Source organism: Pristiophorus japonicus, chromosome Y, assembly GCF_044704955.1.
Source record: "Pristiophorus japonicus isolate sPriJap1 chromosome Y, sPriJap1.hap1, whole genome shotgun sequence".
Lineage (NCBI taxonomy): Eukaryota > Metazoa > Chordata > Chondrichthyes > Pristiophoridae > Pristiophorus > Pristiophorus japonicus.
Genome location: NC_092011.1, coordinates 39,518,820 through 39,538,984, shown reverse-complemented (window position 1 = coordinate 39,538,984; position 20,165 = coordinate 39,518,820). Strand labels below are relative to the sequence as shown.

The 20,165-nt window shown below is 56.9% G+C and overlaps 1 protein-coding gene across 1 annotated transcript in view; it reads right to left on the bottom strand.

Moving 5' to 3' along the window:
• Positions 1-985: 985 nt before the first annotated feature.
• The window catches only part of LOC139241097 (neurexophilin-4), a 21,592-nt gene continuing 2,412 nt past the window's right edge, over positions 986-20,165 (bottom strand). The window contains exon 2 of the mRNA XM_070869786.1: positions 986-1,729. Within this exon, the coding sequence (XP_070725887.1) occupies positions 986-1,729 (744 nt within the window). The remainder of the gene's footprint in view (positions 1,730-20,165) is intronic.

Genomic DNA, 20,165 nt, shown 5'->3' with positions numbered 1-20,165 from the left:
GGAGAGCGGGAGGGAGAGGGAGGGGAGAGCGGGAGGGAGAGGGAGGGGAGAGCGGGAGGGAGAGGGAGGGGAGAGCGGGAGGGAGAGGGAGGGGAGAGCGGGAGGGAGAGGGAGGGGAGAGCGGGAGGGAGAGGGAGGGGAGAGCGGGAGGGAGAGGGAGGGGAGAGCGGGAGGGGAGAGCGGGAGGGAGCGGGAGGGGAGAGCGGGAGGGAGAGCGAGGGGAGAGCGGGAGGGAGAGGGAGGGGAGTGCGGGAGGGAGAGGGAGGGGAGAGCGAGAGGGAGAGGGAGGGGAGAGCGGGAAGGAGAGGGAGGGGAGAGCGGGAGGGAGAGGGAGGGGAGAGCGGGAGGGGGAGGGAGGGGAGAGCGGGAGGGGGAGGGGGAGGGGAGAGCGGGAGGGGAGAGCGGGAGGGAGAGGAGAGCGGAGAGCGGGAGGGAGAGGGAGGGGAGAGCGGGAGGGGGAGGGGGAGGGGAGAGCGGGAGGGAGAGGGAGGGGAGAGCGGGAGGGAGAGGGAGGGGAGAGTGGGAGGGAGAGGGGGATTGGAGAGCGGGGGGCAGAGGGGGATTGGAGAGCGGGGGGGACAGGGGGAGGGAGGGGGAGGCGGGGGATGGGGAGAGCGGGAGAGGGAGGGGAGAGCGGGAGGGGGAGGGGGAGAGGAGAGCGGGAGGGGGAGGGGAAGGGGAGAGCGGGAGGTGGGGGGGGGAGGGGAGAGCGGGAGGGGGAGGGGGAGGGGAGAGCGGGAGGGGGAGGGGGAGGGGAGAGCGGGAGGGGGAGGGGGAGGGGAGAGCGGGAGGTGGGGAGGGAGGGGAGAGCGGGAGGGAGGGGGAGGAAAGAGCTGGAGGAGCGAGGAAAGGCTCGGAGGGCGGGGAGAGAATGGAGAGGTTTGGAGGACGAGTGAAAGGGTAGGGTTGGAAGAGGGAGGGAGGGGAGGGCTGGAGGGTTCAGGGGTCAGCGAGCACACCGAGCGACCCCCTTGCCCGAACGTGGTCACCCAAAGTACGGCAGGTCACTGTGGAAATTGTAATCCGGGCAGACCTTCTGCACCAGTTTATAGTCCGTGCTGTAGAACACGAGGAAAACGCAGATGACCTTGAACGGTTTGGAGCAGAGCCAGGCGGCATGGCTCTGGGTGTGTTCGGTGTAGCAGGTCTGCGAGGGGTCGTACAGGCAAGGGCGGTTCTTCTTGGCCCGGTTGGTCTTCTCGTACTCCACCCGGCAGTTGAAGGCTCGCACGCTCTTGGTCTCCGCCATCGCTGCCTTGCCCATTGTGGTCTGCCGCTGGTGTGTGGGCTGCGCCAGGTTGAAGCCCACCAGCCTCGTCGGGGGCACGATGCTGACCGACACGTTGCCCAGGCTGGACGCGTTGTGCCGGAAGTACACGCTGAAGGTGCCATTCACGTGGTCGACAATCTTGCCAGTCACCAGCAGGCTGAACTTCACCGTCTTGACGTTGATGTAGAAGTCGCCCCAGCCAAATATCTTCTTCCCCTTGGCCGACTTGAGGGACAGCTTGCGTTTGGAGCGGCTGCTGGCCAGACCCCCGTCGGGGAGGCTGCCATTGGCCGGCCACTCCCAGCGGCCGGACGCGGACCCTGGGGGCGGCCGTTCCACGAATATCTGCACCGGCTCGAAGGTCTGTGACCGCACACCCTCGTAGCTGAAGCCCTTCACGCCACCAACAAAGTCGAAGAAGTCAATGGTCCTCGCCTCCTGATCTTCGGCGGACGTGACCTGCGGTTTCGACAGAGGGAAACGGGTCAAGCGTAGAATCGTACAATCACCGAATTGTAGACATGTACCGCGCGGAAGGAAGGGAGGAGGGAGGAGGGGAGGCACAGAACCACTGGACGCACCAAAGCGCTTTATAAACCCTCCCCTCCCCATCCAAACCCGCAGTGAGATCAAACTGTGCACCCACTCACCCCAGGACAATCCTTGCCCGGTTAGGAGTCACACAATCTCACAATTAAAGACAAAATTTGCATTTCACCACCAGCAGAACGGAAGAAATAGGAGCAGGAGTCGGCCATTCGGCCCCTCGAGCCTGCTCCACCATTTAATACCACCATGGGCTGATCCGATCATGGACTCAGCTCCACTTCCCCGCCCGCTCCCCATAACCCTTCACTCCCTTATCGCTCAAAAATCTGTCTATCTCCGCCTTAAATATATTCAATGTCCCAGCCTCCACAGCTCTCTGGGGCAGAGAATTCCACAGATTTACAACTCTCTGAGAGAAGAAATTCCTCCTCATCTCAGTTTTAAATGGGCGGCCCCTTATTCTAAGACCATGCCCCCTAGTTCTAGTCTCCCCCATCAGTGGAAACATCCTCTCTGCATCCACCTTGTCGAGCCCCCTCATAATCTGATACGTTTCCATAAGATCACCTCTCATTCTTCTGAACTCCAATGAGTAGAGGCCCAACCTCCTCAACCTTTCCTCATAAGTCAACCCCCTCATCCCCGGAATCAACCGAGTGAACCTTCTCTGAACTGCCTCCAAAGCAAGTATATCCTTTCGTAAATACGGAGACCAAAACTGCACGCAGTACTCCAGGTGTGGCCTCACCAATACCCTGTATAACTGGAGCAAGACTTCCCTGCTTTTATACTCCATCCTCTTTGCAATAAAGGCCAAGATACCATTGGCCTTCCTGATCACTTGCTCAAACTGCTTTACAGCCAATGAAGTACTTTTGGGAGTGTAGTCACTGTGGTAATGTGGGAAACGCCAATTTGCGCACAGCAAGCTCCCACACACAGCAATGTGATAATGACCCAGATCATCTGTTTTAGTGATGTTGGTCGAGGGATAAATATTGGCCCCAGGACACCGGGGAGAACTCCCCCTGCTCTTCTTCCAAATAGTGCCTCGGTTTAACCCTTGTACAGCTCCATCTCACCTCTCTCGACCCCTCCACGGTTTCTAAATTGTCCGACTGTTTGTCCGACATCCAGTTCTGGGTGAGCAGATATTTTCGCCAATTGAATATTGGGGTAAGACCGAAGCCATTGTCTTTGGTCCTCACCACAAACTGCGTTCCCCAGCCCCCGACTCCCTCCCTCTCCCCAACTCCTGTCTGAGGCTGAACCAGACTTCACAACCTGGGTGTTATATCTGACCCTGAAATGAGCTTCTGGCCACATATCCCGCAGCATAACTAAACCCGCCTGTTTCCACCCTCCGTAACATCGCCCGTCTCCGCCCCCTGCCTCAGCTCATCCGCTGCTGAAACCCTCATCTGTAATTTGTTACCTCCAGACTTGACTATTCCAACGCGCTGCGCTCCTGGCTGCCTCCCACATTCTACCCGACGTAAACTAGAGGTGATCCAAAACTCGGCTGTCCCCCGTGTCCTAACTCGCACCGAGTCCCGCTCACCCATCACCCCCTGTGCTCACTGACCCGTGTCCTAACTCGCACCGAGTCCCACTCACCCATCACCCCTTGTGCTCACTGACCCCGTGTCCTAACTCGCGCCCAGTCCCACTCACCCGTCACCCCCTGTGCTCACTGCCCCTGTGTCCTAACTCGCACCCAGTCCCACTCACCCATCACCCCCTGTGCTCAATGCCCTGTGACCTAACTCGCACCGAGTCCCGCTCACCCATCACCCCTTGTGCTCACTGACCCCGTGTCCTAACTCGCACCCAGTCATGCTCACCCATCACCCCTTGTGCTCACTGCCCCGTGTCCTAACTCGCACCCAGTCCCACTCACCCATCACCCCCTGTGCTCACTGCCCCCGTGTCCTAACTCGCACCCAGTCCCACTCACCCATCACCCCCTGTGCTCACTGCCCCCGTGTCCTAACTCGCACCGAGTCCCACTCACCCATCACCCCCTGTGCTCGCTGCCCCAGTGTCCGAACTCGCACCGAGTCCCGCTCACCCATCACCCCCTGTGCTCACTGACCCCGTGTCCTAACTCGCACCCAGTCCCACTCACCCATCACCCCCTGGGCTCGCCGACCTACATTGTCTCCTGGTTAAGCAACGCCTCGATTTCAAAATTATTATCTATATCCGTCGCGGGGAGTGTTTGATGGGACAGTGTAGAGGGAGCTTTACTCTGTATGTAACCCCCTGTACCTGCCCTGGGAGTGTTTGATGGGACAGTGTAGAGGGAGCTTTACTCTGTATCTAACCCCCTGTACCTGCCCTGGGAGTGTTTGATGGGACAGTGTAGAGGGAGCTTTATTCTGTATCTAACCCCCTGTACCTGCCCTGGGAGTGTTTGATGGGACAGTGTAGAGGGAACTTTACTCTGTATCGAACCCCCTGTACCTGCCCTGGGAGTGTTTGATGGGACAGTGTAGAGGGAGCTTTACTCTGTATCTAACCCCCTGTACCTGCCCTGGGAGTGTTTGATGGGGACAGTGTAGAGGGAGCTTTACTCTGTATCTAACCCCCTGTACCTGCCCTGGGAGTGTTTGATGGGACAGTGTAGAGGGAGCTTTACTCTGTATCTAACCCCCTGTACCTGCCCTGGGAGTGTTTGATGGGACAGTGTAGAGGGAGCTTTACTCTGTATCTAACCCCCTGTACCTGCCCTGGGAGTGTTTGATGGGGACAGTGTAGAGGGAGCTTTACTCTGTATCTAACCCCCTGTACCTGCCCTGGGAGTGTTTGATGGGACAGTGTAGAGGGAGCTTTACTCTGTATCTAACCCCCTGTACCTGCCCTGGGAGTGTTTGATGGGACAGTGTAGAGGGAGCTTTACTCTGTATCTAGACTGCTTTGGGAGTGATAGAGTTAATGGAGGTTCCTTGTTTATTTGGCTCTCGGGAGAAGGACTTGCTTCGGCGACATCGCTGCACAGATGGGGCTGGGCTGATGACTGAAGAGACGGCTGCAACGATCCGTCAGTGTCGGAGGGAACTTCGCGCTCGGCTGACCAACCTCATTACCCAGAAGTGATTTGATTTCCAGGAGCACAATCAAACTAGGAGGGGAGGGAGGGGGCGAGGGGGGAGGGAGGGAGAGGGCGAGAGAGGGAGGGAGTGAGAGGGCGAGGGAGGGAGTGAGAGGGCGAGAGAGGGAGAGAGAGGGGGAGAGGAAGGGAGGGAGGGAGAGGGCAAGAGGAAGGGAGGGAGGGAGAGGGCGAGAGAGGGAGAGGGGGAGAGGGCGAGGGAGGGAGGGAGAGGGCGAGAGAGGGAGAGGGGGAGAGGAAGGGAGGGAAGGGTGATGAAGGAAGGAGGGCGGAGGGAGATACGCACAGTTGGGATGGCTGCTCCCGAAACCACGTGCCCAGCCCCCCAGACCCCAATACTGAGGGAGCACCGCACTGTCGGAGGGGCAGTACTGAGGGAGCACCGCACTGTCGGAGGGGCGGTACTGAGGGAGCACCGCACTGTCGGAGGGGCGGTACTGAGGGAGTGCCGCACTGTCGGAGGGGCGGTACTGAGGGAGTGCCGTACTGCACTGTCGGAGGGGCAGTACTGAGGGAGTGCCACACTGTCGGAGGGGCAGTACTGAGGGAGCGCCGCACTGTCGGCGGGGCAGTACTGAGGGAGCGCCGCACTGTCGGAGGGGCAGTACTGAGGGAGCGCCGCACTGTCGGAGGGGCAGTACTGAGGGAGTGCCACACTGTCGGAGTGGCAGTACTGAGGGAGTGCCACACTGTCGGAGGGGCAGTACTGAGGGAGTGCCACACTGTCGGAGGGGCAGTACTGAGGGAAACTGGAGGAGCTGGGGTTGTTCCCCTCGGAGCAGAGAAGGTTGAGAGGAGATTTGATCGAGGGGTTCACAATCACGAGGGGTTCTGGACAGAGTAGCGAGAGAGAAACCGTTCCCATTGGTGGATGGGTCGAGAACCAAAGGACACAGATTTAAGGCGATTGGCAGAAGAACCAAAGGCGACACGTTGGAAAAACCTGTTTTCCGCAGCGAGTGGTTAGGATCTGGAATGCGCTGCCCGAGGGGGTGGGGGAGGCAGACTCAATCGCGGCTTTCAAAAGGGGAGTTGGGCAAGTTCCTGAAGGATAAAGGTTTGCCGGGCTACTGGGAAAGGGGGGAGGGGAGAGGGACTGGCTGAGGTGCTCCTGCCGTGAGCCGGCACGGACTCGACGGGCCGAGTGGGATCTTCCTGTGCGGTAATCGTTCTACAGTTCTATCTCTTTGGGACATCCAGGGATCGTGAAGACTCTGTGCAAACCAGACCTTCATTTAGTTTAGAGATTATGTATTGGGAAGAAATTCAGCCGCAGCCTCCTTCTTAATCTGATTACCACCCACTGCCCCTTCGAATTAACATAATTGAGTGCGTTAGGCAACCCCCTAATTTGATTCAATGTATTTATAGATTGGCCAAGGCTTGTGCACGTGTTTAATGATATAACCATACAGCAACAGGAGGAGGCCGTTCAGCCCCTCGAGCCTGTTACATTAGGAACAGGAGGAGGCCATTCAGCCCCTCGAGCCTGTTACATTAGGGACAGGAGGAGGCCGTTCAGCCCCTCGAGCCTGTTACATTAGGAACAGGAGGAGGCCATTCAGCCCCTCGAGCCTGTTACATTAGGGACAGGAGGAGGCCGTTCAGCCCCTCGAGCCCTGTTACATTAGGAACAGGAGGAGGCCGTTCAGCCCCTCGAGCCTGTTACATTAGGAACAGGAGGAGGCCATTCAGCCCCTCGAGCCTGTTACATTAGGGACAGGAGGAGGCCGTTCAGCCCCTCGAGCCTGTTACATTAGGAACAGAAGGAGGCCGTTCAGCCCCTCGAGTCTGTTACATTAGGAACAGGAGGAGGCCATTCAGCCCCTCGAGCCTGTTACATTAGGAACAGGAGGAGGCCATTCAGCCCCTCGAGCCTGTTACATTAGGAACAGGAGGAGGCCATTCAGCCCCTCGAGCCTGTTACATTAGGAACAGGAGGAGGCTATTCAGCCCCTCGAGCCTGTTACATTAGGAACAGGAGGAGGCCATTCAGCCCCTCGAGCCTGTTACATTAGGGACAGGAGGAGGCCATTCAGCCCCTCAAGCCTGTTACATTAGGAACAGGAGGAGGCCATTCAGCCCCTCGAGCCTGTTACATTAGGGACAGGAGGAGGCCATTCAGCCTCTCGAGCCTGTTACATTAGGAACAGGAGGAGGCCATTCAGCCCCTCGAGCCTGTTACATTAGGAACAGGAGGAGGCCATTCAGCCCCTCGAGCCGGTTACATTAGGGACAGGAGGAGGCCATTCAGCCCCTCGAGCCTGTTACATTAGGAACAGGAGGATCCCATTGGGCCCATCATTGCCCGTGCTGTGCCGACTCTGTGACAGAGCGACCCAATCAGTCCCACTCCCCCCTGCCCTTTCCCCCACAGCCCTGTGAATTTTTCCCCTTCCAGTATTTACCCAATTCCCGGTTTGAAAGTCACGATCGAATCTGCTCCCACCGCCCTTTCAGGCAGCGCGTTCCCGATCACAACAACTCGCGGCGTAAACACATTCTCCCCCATCTGGTTCTGCTGCCGATGATCTGTGCCATGTATGTACATGCTGTTTGTAGCCACCAGGTGGTGTCATTGTGGGAGGCCACTGAGCAACACGCACACAGTGCTGCTCTGGTATAAAAGGCCAGCCATTGTGAGAGTCAGGCACTTTGTGCCGAATGAAGCAGAGCGAAGGTTGTACCTTGCTGAGTTAAACAGTTCTCAGTTTGAACCCTTATTGTATACATAACATTTGGCGACGCGGATGGCATTATTCGGATCAAAGTGCCTGATTCACACAATGGCTGGCCTTTTATACCAGAGCAGCATTGTGTTGCGTCTTGCTCAGTGACCTCCAACAATGGCACCACCTGGTGGCTACAAACAGCATGTACATACGTGACAATCGTCAATCTGTGTCCCTCTGGTTTCCGGCGTTCCTGACACTGGGAACGCTTTCTCCCCGATCTACTCGTATCGAAATCTCACGCAATTTTGAACCCCCCCCCCAGTTAAACCTCCCCCTGAACCTTCTCTGCTCTTGGGAGGACAAGCCCAGCTTCTCCAGTCTGCCCACGTCACTGAACCCCCTCATCTGCTGGGGAGAGAGGGAGATAGAGAGGGAGATAGAGAGGAGGAAATGGAGCAGGGAGAGAGATGGAGTGGGAGAGAGGGAGGGGGAACAAAGTGGGGAGCGAGAGAAGGAGAGTGAGACGGAGAGAGAGACGGAGGGGAAGAGAGGGACAGAGAGGTAGAGAGGTAGAGGGGTTTAGGGAGGGAGTTCCAGAGCTTGGGGCCCAGGCAACAGAAGGCACGGCCACCGATGGTGGAGCGATTATAATCAGGGATGGTCAGGAGGGCGGAATTAGAGGTGTGCAGAGATCTCGGAGGGTTGTGGGGCTGGAGGGGGTTACAGAGATAGGGAGGGGTGTAGGGGGCTGGAGGAGGTTACAGAGATAGGGAGGGGTTGTGGGGCTGGAGGAGGTTAGAGAGATAGGGAGGGGTGTAGGGGCTGGAGGAGGTTACAGAGATAGGGAGGGGTGTAGGGGCTGGAGGACGTTACAGAGATAGGGAGGGGTGTAGGGGCTGGAGGGGGTTACAGAGATAGGGAGGGATGTAGGGGCTGGAGGACGTTACAGAGATAGGGAGGGGTGTAGGGGGCTGGAGGAGATTACAGAGATAGGGAGGGGTGTAGGGGCTGGAAGGGGTTACAGAGATAGGGAGGGGTGTAGGGGGCTGGAGGAGGTTACAGAGATAGGGAGGGGTCTAGGGGCTGGAGGAGATTACAGAGATAGGGAGGGGTGTAGGGGCTGGAGGAGTTTACAGAGATAGGGAGGGGTGTAAGGGGCCGGAGGAGTTTACAGAGATAGGGAGGGGTGTAGGTGGCTGGAGGAGATTACAGAGATAGGGAGGGGTGTAGGGGCTGGAGGAGGTTACAGAGATAGGGAGGGGTGTATGGGCTGGAGGTTACAGAGATAGGGAGGGGTGTAGGGGCTGGAGGGGGTTACAGAGATAGGGAGGGGTGTGGGGGTTACAGAGATAGGGAGGGGGCGAGGGGCTGGAGGAGGTTACAGAGATAGGGAGGGGTGTATGGGCTGGAGGTTACAGAGATAGGAAGGGGTGTAGGGGCTGGAGGGGGTTACAGAGATAGGGAGGGGGCGAGGGGCTGGAGGAGGTTACAGAGATAGGGAGGGGTGTATGGGCTGGAGGTTACAGAGATAGGGAGGGGTGTAGGGGCTGGAGGAGATTACAGAGATAGGGAGGGGTGTAGGGGCTGGAGGGAGTTACAGAGATAGGGAGGGGTGTAGGGGCTGGAGGAGGTTACAGAGATAGGAAGGGATGCAGGGGCTGGAGGAGGTTACAGAGATAGGGAGGGGTGTAGGGGCTGGAGGAGGTTACAGAGATAGGGAGGGGTGTAGGGGGCTGGAGGGAGTTACAGAGATAGGGAGGGGTGTAGGGGCTGGAGGAGGTTACAGAGATAGGAAGGGATGCAGGGGCTGGAGGAGGTTACAGAGATAGGGAGGGGTGTAGGGGCTGGAGGAGGTTACAGAGATAGGGAGGGATGCAGGGGCTGGAGGAGGTTACAGAGATAGCGAGGGGTGTAGGAGCTGGAGGAGGTTACAGAGATAGCGAGGGGTGTAGGAGCTGGAGGAGGTTACAGAGATAGGGAGGGGGCGAGGGGCTGGAGGGGGTTACAGAGACAGGGAGGGGGCGAGGGGCTGGAGGGGGTTACAGAGACAGGGAGGGGGCGAGGGGCTGGAAAATTAGACTTATATTGTGAAGAGCGAGCGAGAGATATTAACAGGGCATGAGGTAGAGATACACCCTCCAGGGTTCCATTACAATAATTACTTCCTTAAGGCAAGAATGGAGTTTATTGTGTGAGATTTTCAAATACTAACTCACTGACTGCAATATTAAGATCCCTATTACCTTAGAATCTGCTCTCATTTAAATGAATTAGCCTCAGCTTTCCTGTCACGGGATTATCCGATTTTAAATCCCTCACACGGCTTTCTCAACGCAGCAACATTTGAATTACTGGCACACCGAGAGAGTTAGAAAACCGGGGGGGGGGCACATATCTACGTTTTCATTCCCCCGCCCCCTGTTTCGACTCATCGGCTGTTGAAACACTGAGGGAGCGCCGCACTACGCTGTCGGAGGGGCAGTACTGAGGGAGTGCCGCACTGCGCTGTCGGAGGGGCAATACTGAGGGAGTGCCGCACTGCGCTGTCGGAGGGGCAATACTGAGGGAGTGCCGCACTGCGCTGTCGGAGGGGCAGTACTGAGGGAGTGCCGCACTGCGCTGTCGGAGGGGCAGTACTGAGGGAGTGCCGTACTGCGCTGTCGGAGGGGCAGTACTGAGGGAGCGCCGTACTGCGCTGTCGGAGGGGCGGTACTGAGGGAGTGAGGCACTGTCGGAGGGGCGGTACTGAGGGAGCGCTGCACTTTCGGAGGGGCAGTACTGAGGGAGCGCCGTACTGTCGGAGGTGCCGTCTTTCGGATGAGACGTTAAACCGAGGCCCCGTCTGCCCTCTCGGGTGGATGTAAAAGATCCCGGGGCCACTATTTTGAAGAAGAGCAGGGGGAGTTCTCCCCGGTGTCCTGGGGCCAATATTTATCCCTCGACCAACATCACTAAAACAGATGATCTGGGTCATTATCACATCGCTGTGTGTGGGAGCTTGCTGTGCGCTAATTGGCCTTTCCCACATTACAACAGTGACGACACTCCAAAAGTACTTCATTGGCTGTAAAGCACTTCGGGACGTCCGGTGGTCGTGAAAGGCGCTATATAAATACAAGTCTTTCTTTCATACCATCTATTCTTTGAAATTTAGAATCTTGCAAAATGAGGCTGAACATAATCTGAAGCAATTAAACCCAGGTATTACACATCTCACCGTGCTTTCCTCATCTCGTATCAGACTCCGACACACACACACACTGCAAGGGGGTCTTAAACCGTGCAGTACCTGCCCTGGGAGTGTTTGATGGGACAGTGTAGAGGGAGCTTTACTCTGTATCTAACCCCCTGTACCTGCCCTGGGAGTGTTTGATGGGACAGTGTAGAGGGAGCTTTACTCTGTATCTAACCCCCTGTACCTGCCCTGGGAGTGTTTGATGGGACAGTGTAGAGGGAGCTTTATTCTGTATCTAACCCCCTGTACCTGCCCTGGGAGTGTTTGATGGGACAGTGTAGAGGGAGCTTTACTCTGTATCTAACCCCCTGTACCTGCCCTGGGAGTGTGTGATGGGACAGTGTAGAGAGAGCTTTACTCTGTATCTAACCCCCTGTACCTGCCCTGGGAGTGTTTGATGGGACAGTGTAGAGAGAGCTTTACTCTGTATCTAACCCCCTGTACCTGCCCTGGGAGTGTTTGATGGGGACAGTGTAGAGGGAGCTTTACTCTGTATCTAACCCCGTGCTGTACCTGCCCTGGGAGTGTTTGATGGGACAGTGTAGAGGGAGCTTTACTCTGTATCTAACCCCCTGTACCTGCCCCGGGAGTGTTTGATGGGACAGTGTAGAGGGAGCTTTACTCTGTATCTAACCCCCTGTACCTGCCCTGGGAGTGTTTGATGGGGCAGTGTAGAGGGAGCTTTGCTCTGTATCTAACCCCCTGTACCTGCCCTGGGAGTGTTTGGCAGTGAAAAACGTAATGTGCATTCATCCCGAAGCAGAACGTCTGACCTTGATAGGATAGGAGGACGATGTGTATTCACAAGAGATGGGGTAATTAAGATTGTGCGCTGCAGGTGATGCTTAAATGATGTTTTTGTGTCTCAGGTATATTGCTCTGGGAGATGGTCACACCTCAACACTTCCGACCAGATGCTTTCACAGAAAACTGCATCACAAGATGTGTGTGGAATTAAATCTGCTCCCACCGTCCTTTCAGGCAGCGCATTCCCGATTACAACAACTCGCTGCGTAAACACATTCTCCCCATCTCCCCCTCTGGTTCCATCGCCGATTATCGTCAATCTGTGTCCGCAAAAATCTAGGGTGACACTCCACTGTACTGAGGGAGCACCGTACTGCGCTGTCGGAGGGGCAGTACTGAGGGAGCCCCGTACTGCGCTGTCGGAGGGGCAGTACTGAGGGAGCACCGTACTGCGCTGTCGGAGGGGCGGTACTGAGGGAGTGCCCTACTGTCGGAGGGGCAGTACTGAGGGAGCACCGTACTGCGCTGTCGGAGAGGCGGTACTGAGGGAGCGCCGTACTGTCGGAGGGGCAGTACTGAGGGAGTGCCGCACTGTCGGAGGGGCAGTACTGAGGGAGCGCCGCACTTTCGGAGGGGCAGTACTGAGGGAGTGCCGTACTGTCGGAGGGGCAGTACTGAGGGAGTGCCGCACTTTCGGAGGGGCAGTACTGAGGGAGTGCCGTACTGTCGGAGGGGCAGTACTGAGGGAGTGCCGCACTGTCGGAGGGGCAGTACTGAGGGAGTGCCGCACTGTCAGAGGGGCAGTACTGAGGGAGCGCCGCACTGTCGGAGGGGCAGTACTGAGGGAGCGCCGCACTGTCGGAGGGGCAGTACTGAGGGAGCGCCGCACTGTCGGAGGGGCAGTACTGAGGGAGTGCTGTACTGTCGGAGGGGCAGTACTGAGGGAGTGCCGTACTGTCGGAGGGGCAGTACTGAGGGAGCGCCTTACTGCGCTGTCGGAGGGGCAGTACTGAGGGAGTGCCGCACTGTCGGAGGGGCAGTACTGAGGGAGACCCGCACTGTCGGAGGGGCAGTACTGAGGGAGCACCGCACTGTCGGAGGGGCCGTCTTTCGGATGAGACGTTAAACCGAGGCCCCGTCTGCTCTCTCGGGTGGACGCAAAAGATCCCGTGACCATTATTCCAAAGAAGAGCAGGGGGGTTTTTCTCCCGTGTCCTGGGACCAATATTTCTCCTTCAATCAACATCACAAAAAAACCCCAGATGATTTTGTCATTACCGCATTGCTGTGTGTGGGAGCTTGCTGTGCGCACAAGTTGCCGCGATTCCCACATTACAACCGTGACACCACACCCCAAAAAAAAAGTACTTCATTGGCTGTGAAGCGCTTTGGGACGTCCGGTAGTCGTGATTGGCGCGATATAAATGCAAGTCTTTCGAAGGAGAACAACCCCAGCTTCTCCAGAGTCTCCCCACGTCACTGAAGTCCCTCCTCCCCCTGGGACCATTCTGGTCAATCTCCCTCTGTACCCTCTCCCAGGCCCTTCACATCCTCCCTACAGTGCGGGGCCCAGAATTGGACACAATACTCCAAGCTGTGGCCGAACTGGTATTTTATACAGGTTCATCACATCCATCTTTTCTACCATCAAAATTCCCCTGCTACTGTACTCTATGCCTCTATTTCTGAAGCCCAGGATCCAGTAACCTTTTTTTAACAACATTAGAATCACAGAAATTTACAGCACGGAGGGAGGCCATTTCGGCCCATCGTGTCCGTGCCGGCCGACCAAGAGCTACCCAGCCTAATCCCACTTTCCCGCTCTCGGTCCGTAGCCCTGCAGGTTACAGCACTTCAAGTGCACATCCAAATGTGGTGAGGGTTTCTGCCTCTACCCCCCTTTCAGGCCGTGAGTTCCACCCCAGACCCCCACCACACTCTGGGTGAAGACATTTCCCCTCAAATCCCCTCTAAACCTCCCCCCAATTACTTTCAATCTGTGCCCCCTGGTTGTTGACCCCTCTGCCAAGGGAAACAAGTCCTTCCTATCCCCTCTATCCAGGCCCCTCATCATTTTATACACCTCAATCAGGTCTCCCCTCAGCCTCCTCTGTTCCAAAGAAAACAAACCCAGCCTATCCAATCTTTCCTCATCGCTAAAATTCTCCAGTCCCGGCAACATCCTGGTAAATCTCCTCTGCACCCTCTCCAGTGCAACATCCTGGTAAATCTCCTCTGTACCCTCTCCAGTGCAACATCCTGGTAAATCTCCTCTGTACCCTCTCCAGTGCAACATCCTGGTAAATCTCCTCTGCACCCTCTCCAGTGCAACATCCTGGTAAATCTCCTCTGTACCCTCTCCAGTGCAACATCCTGGTAAATCTCCTCTGCACCCTCTCCAGTGCAACATCCTGGTAAATCTCCTCTGTACACTCTCCAGTGCAACATCCTGGTAAATCTCCTCTGCACCCTCTCCAGTGCAACATCCTGGTAAATCTCCTCTGTACCCTCTCCAGTGCAACATCCTGGTAAATCTCCTCTGCACCCTCTCCAGTGCAACATCCTGGTAAATCTCCTCTGTACCCTCTCCAGTGCAATCACATCTTTCCTGTAATGTGGTGACCAGAACTGCACGCAGTAATCTTCTAAATCTGCCCTGCCACCTTCAACGACACACACACACACACACACACACACACACACACACACACACACACACACACACACACACACACTCCCACACACACACACACACACTCCCACACACACACACACACCCACACACCCACACACACACATTCCCACACACACACACACCCACACACACACACTCCCACACCCACACACACACACATTCCCACACACACACACACACACACATTCCCACACACACACACACACACACATTCCCACACACACACACACACATTCCCACACACACACACACACATTCCCACACACCCACACACACACACATTCCCACACACCCACACACACACACATTCCCACACACACACACACACATTCCCACACACACACACACACACACATTCCCACACACACACACACATTCCCACACACACACACACATTCCCACACACACACACACACATTCCCACACACACACACACACACACATTCCCACACACACACACACATTCCCACACACACACACACACACACACGGATCTCTGTTTCTGCTTCCTCGTTAGAATTGTACCCGTTGGTTAATATTGGCTCGCCTCTTTCTTCCCAACAGAGAAGGATAACTTTACACAGACTGGAGGTTTAATGCCAATTCTTCCTGTCCCCGTTTGTTGATAGATTTTTCTTAATCTCACTCTCTACCAATTAATGAGATTCATTTATTTACTGTTTTCCCCCCCCCCCGTGCTCACACTTTCAGCAACAGTCGGCAACGACAGTGTCTGCCGACAGAACCATCCAGAAGCTGTGAAGCAACCGAGAACAGTGAACAGGCAGGAAATCGAAAGCGCGGTGCTCCCTCAGTACTGCTCCTCCGACAGTGCGGCGCTCCCTCAGTACTGCCCCTCCGACAGTGCGGCACTCCCTCAGTACTGCCCCTCCGACAGTGCGGCGCTCCCTCAGTACCGCCCCTCCGACAGTGCAGCGCTCCCTCAGTACTGCCCCTCCAACAGTGCGGCACTCCCTCAGTACTGCCCCTCCGACAGTGCGGCGCTCCCTCAGTACTGCCCCTCCGACAGTGCGGCGCTCCCTCAGTACTGCCCCTCCAACAGTGCGGCACTCCCTCAGTACTGCCCCTCCGACAGTGCGGCGCTCCCTCAGTACTGCCCCTCCGACAGTGCGGCGCTCCCTCAGTACTGCCCCTCCGACAGTGCGGCGCTCCCTCAGTACTGCCCCTCCGACAGTGCGGCACTCCCTCAGTACTGCCCCTCCGACAGTGCGGCGCTCCCTCAGTACTGCCCCTCCGACAGTGCGGCGCTCCCTCAGTACTGCCCCTCCGACAGTGCGGCGCTCCCTCAGTACCGCCCCTCCGACAGTGCGGCGCTCCCTCAGTACTGCCCCTCCGACAGTGCGGCGCTCCCTCAGTACTGCCCCTCCGACAGTGCGGCACTCCCTCAGTACTGCCCCTCCGACAGTGCGGCGCTCCCTCAGTACTGCCCCTCCGACAGTGCGGCACTCCCTCAGTACTGCCCCTCCGACAGTGCGGTGCTCCCTCAGTACTGCCCCTCCGACAGTGCGGCGCTCCCTCAGTACTGCCCCTCCGACAGTGCGGCGCTCCCTCAGTACCGCCCCTCCGACAGTGCGGCACTCCCTCAGTACTGCCCCTCCGACAGTGCGGCGCTCCCTCAGTACCGCCCCTCCGACACTCCCTCAGTACTGCCCCTCCGACAGTGCGGCACTCCCTCAGTACTGCCCCTCCGACAGTGCGGCGCTCCCTCAGTACTGCCCCTCCGACAGTGCGGCGCTCCCTCAGTACTGCCACTCCGACAGTGCGGCGCTCCCTCAGTACTGCCCCTCCGACAGTGCGGAGCTCCCTCAGTACTGCCCCTCCGACAGTGCGGCACTCCCTCAGTACCGCCCCTCCGACAGTGCGGCGCTCCCTCAGTACTGCCCCTCCGACAGTGCGGCGCTCCCTCAGTACTGCCCCTCCGACAGTGCGGCGCTCCCTCAGTACTGCCCCTCCGACAGTGCAGAGCTCCCTCAGTACTGCCCCTCCGACAGTGCAGAGCTCCCTCAGTACTGCCCCTCCGACAGTGCTGTGCTCCCTCAGTACTGCCCCTCCGACAGTGCGGCGCTCCCTCAGTACTGCCCCTCCGACAGTGCGGCACTCCCTCAGTACTGCCCCTCCGACAGTGCGGCACTCCCTCAGTACCGCCCCTCCGACAGTGCGGCGCTCCCTCAGTACTGCCCCTCCGACAGTGCGGCGCTCCCTCAGTACTGCCCCTCCGACAGTGCGGCGCTCCCTCAGTACCGCCCCTCCGACAGTGCGGCACTCCCTCAGTACTGCCCCTCCGACAGTGCGGCGCTCCCTCAGTACCGCCCCTCCAACACTCCCTCAGTACTGCCCCTCCGACAGTGCGGCGCTCCCTCAGTACTGCCCCTCCGACAGTGCGGCGCTCCCTCAGTACCGCCCCTCCGACAGTGCGGCACTCCCTCAGTACTGCCCCTCCGACAGTGCGGCGCTCCCTCAGTACCGCCCCTCCAACACTCCCTCAGTACTGCCCCTCCGACAGTGCGGCACTCCCTCAGTACTGCCCCTCCGACAGTGCGGCGCTCCCTCAGTACTGCCCCTCCGACAGTGCGGCGCTCCTTCAGGACTGCCCCTCCGACAGTGCAGTGCTCCCTCAGTACTGCCCCTCCGACAGTGCGGCACTCCCTCAGTACTGCCCCTCCGACAGTGCGGCGCTCCCTCAGTACCGCCCCTCCGACAGTGCGGCGCTCCCTCAGTACTGCCCCTCCGACACTCCCTCAGTACTGCCCCTCCGACACTCCCTCAGTACTGCCCCTCCGACACTCCCTCAGTACTGCCCCTCCGACACTCCCTCAGTACTGCCCCTCCGACACTCCCTCAGTACTGCCCCTCCGACACTCCCTCAGTACCGCCCCTCCGACAGTGCGGCACTCCCTCAGCACTGCCCCTCCGACAGTGCGGCGCTCCCTCAGTACTGCCCCTCCGACAGTGCAGCGCTCCCTCAGTACCGCCCCTCCGACAGTGCGGCGCTCCCTCAGTACCGCCCCTCCGACAGTGCGGCGCTCCCTCAGTACTGCCCCTCCGACACTCCCTCAGTACTGCCCCTCCGACACTCCCTCAGTACTGCCCCTCCGACACTCCCTCAGTACCGCCCCTCCGACAGTGCGGCACTCCCTCAGTACCGCCCCTCCGACAGTGCACTGCTCCCTCAGTACTGCCCCTCCAACATCAGTAAAACAGATGATCTGGATCATTATCACGTTGCTGTCTGTGGGAGCTTGCTGTGCGTAAATTTCCTGCCGCGTTTCCCACATTACATCAGTGACCACACTTCAAAAACAAAAAAGTACTTCTTTTTGGTGTAAGACGTTTTTGGACGCCCTGATCTCCACAAAAGGCAGCGGAGAAATTCAAGTCTTTGTTTTCACTATTCAACTGTGGCGAGCATCACATCTGACTCAACAATCTCTCAGCCGCGCCCCCCCCCCCCATCAATTTTCGAGCCACTGGACTGAGATCAGGAGCTAGTACCCTGCCCTCCCCGGCCCTGGCTTAATGTCTACCCCTCCCGATCGCAAGGGGCCCAATTTCAGCCCCCACCAGGGTTATGTGAACGATCTCAGGACTGTCCAGTGCCTGGCAGCCCTGGGATCTTTCTGGGTCTGGCTTTTATTGGCCATGATGTGACGAAATGCTTCCCGACATCACTCCTGAACGGCCTGGCTCTAATTTTAAGGTGACGCCCCCCTTGTTCTGGACTGCCCCCCATCAGAGGGAACAGTTTTTCTCTCTCTATCTACCCCATCGAGTCGTTAAACACCTCGATCAAATCGTCCCCTTAATCTTCTGCACTCGAGGGAACACAACCCATTTAGCCCCCTCCCTCGAGCCTGTTACATTAGGAACAGGAAGAGGCCATTCAGCCCCTCGAGCCTGTTACATTACAAACAGGAGGAGGCCATTCAGCCCCTCGAGCCTGTTACATTAGGAACAGGAGGAGGCCATTCAGCCCCTCGAGCCTGTTACATTAGGAACAGGAGGGGGCCATTCAGCCCCTCGAGCCTGTTACATTAGGAACAGGAGGAGGCCATTCAGCCCCTCGAGTCTGTTACATTAGGAACAGGAGGAGGCCGTTCAGCCCCTCGAGCCTGTTACATTAGGAACAGGAGGAGGCCGTTCAGCCCCTCGAGCCTGTTACATTAGGAACAGGAAGAGCCCATTCAGCCCCTCGAGCCTGTTACATTAGGAACAGGAGGAGGCCGTTCAGCCCCTCGAGCCTGTTACATTAGGAACAGGAGGAGGCCGTTCAGCCCCTCGAGCCTGTTACATTAGGAACAGGAGGAGACCATTCAGCCCCTCGAGCCTGTGGAATATGCAGACTGTGATCACTCAGTCCCCAATACAGTGTCGAACACTTGATGCGGCTCTGTAATCGCTCTCCATATTGTGATGTGGGTCACTGTGGAACCGGTTGCTCAAAGAGACTTTGAACCCTGCAGCCTGGGACCGGAGAGGGATATCTCTCGTGTCCATCACTGCTAAATTTCCATTCGCTCTCTCTCCATCCATTCTCGCTCTCTCTATCCCTGCACTCTCTCCAGCCCTCTCGACCTCCTCCCCATCTCCTCTCTCTCTCTCTAGTCCTCAATCCCCATTCCTGCTCTCTCCCTCTTCATCCCTTCCCCATTCCCAGACGGCTCAATCACTCCCAACTCTACCTCAAACCCAAACACCACAATTTCTCTTTCAGTCTCTGTCACAGTCATCCTTTTCTTCAATCTCGAACACTCTCTCGCTGTCTCTCCCTCCCTCTCCCTTCAATCTCTAACACTCTCTCTCACACACACACTTTCTCTCTCACACACAACCACACACTTTCTCTCACACACACACACACACTTTCTCTCTCTCACTCACACACACACTTTCTCTCTCTCACACACACACACTTTCTCTCTCTCACACACACACACTTTCTCTCTCTCACACACACACACTTTCTCTCTCTCACACACACACACTTTCTCTCACACACACACACACTTTCTCTCACACACACACACACTTTCTCTCACACACACACACACTTTCTCTCACACACACACACACTTTCTCTCACACACACACACACTTTCTCTCACACACACACACACTTTCTCTCTCTCACACACACACACTTTCTCTCTCTCACACACACACACTTTCTCTCTCTCACACACACACACTTTCTCTCTCTCACACACACACACTTTCTCTCTCACACACACACTTTCTCTCTCACACACACACTTTCTCTCTCACACACACACTTTCTCTCTCACACACACACTTTCTCTCTCACACACACACTTTCTCTCTCACACACACACTTTCTCTCTCACACACACACTTTCTCTCTCACACACACACTTTCTCTCTCACACACACACTTTCTCTCTCACACACACACTTTCTCTCTCACACACACACACTTTCTCTCTCACACACACACACACTTTCTCTCTCACACACACACACTTTCTCTCTCACACACACACACACTTTCTCTCTCACACACACACACACTTTCTCTCTCACACACACACACACTTTCTCTCTCACACACACACACACTTTCTCTCTCACACACACACACACTTTCTCTCTCACACACACACACACTTTCTCTCTCACACACACACACACACTTTCTCTCTCACACACACACACACACACACTTTCTCTCACACACACACACACTTTCTCTCTCACACACACACACACACACACTTTCTCTCTCACACACACACACACACACACTTTCTCTCTCACACACACACACACTTTCTCTCTCACACACACACACACACACTTTCTCTCTCTCACACACACTTTCTCTCTCACACACACACTTTCTCTCT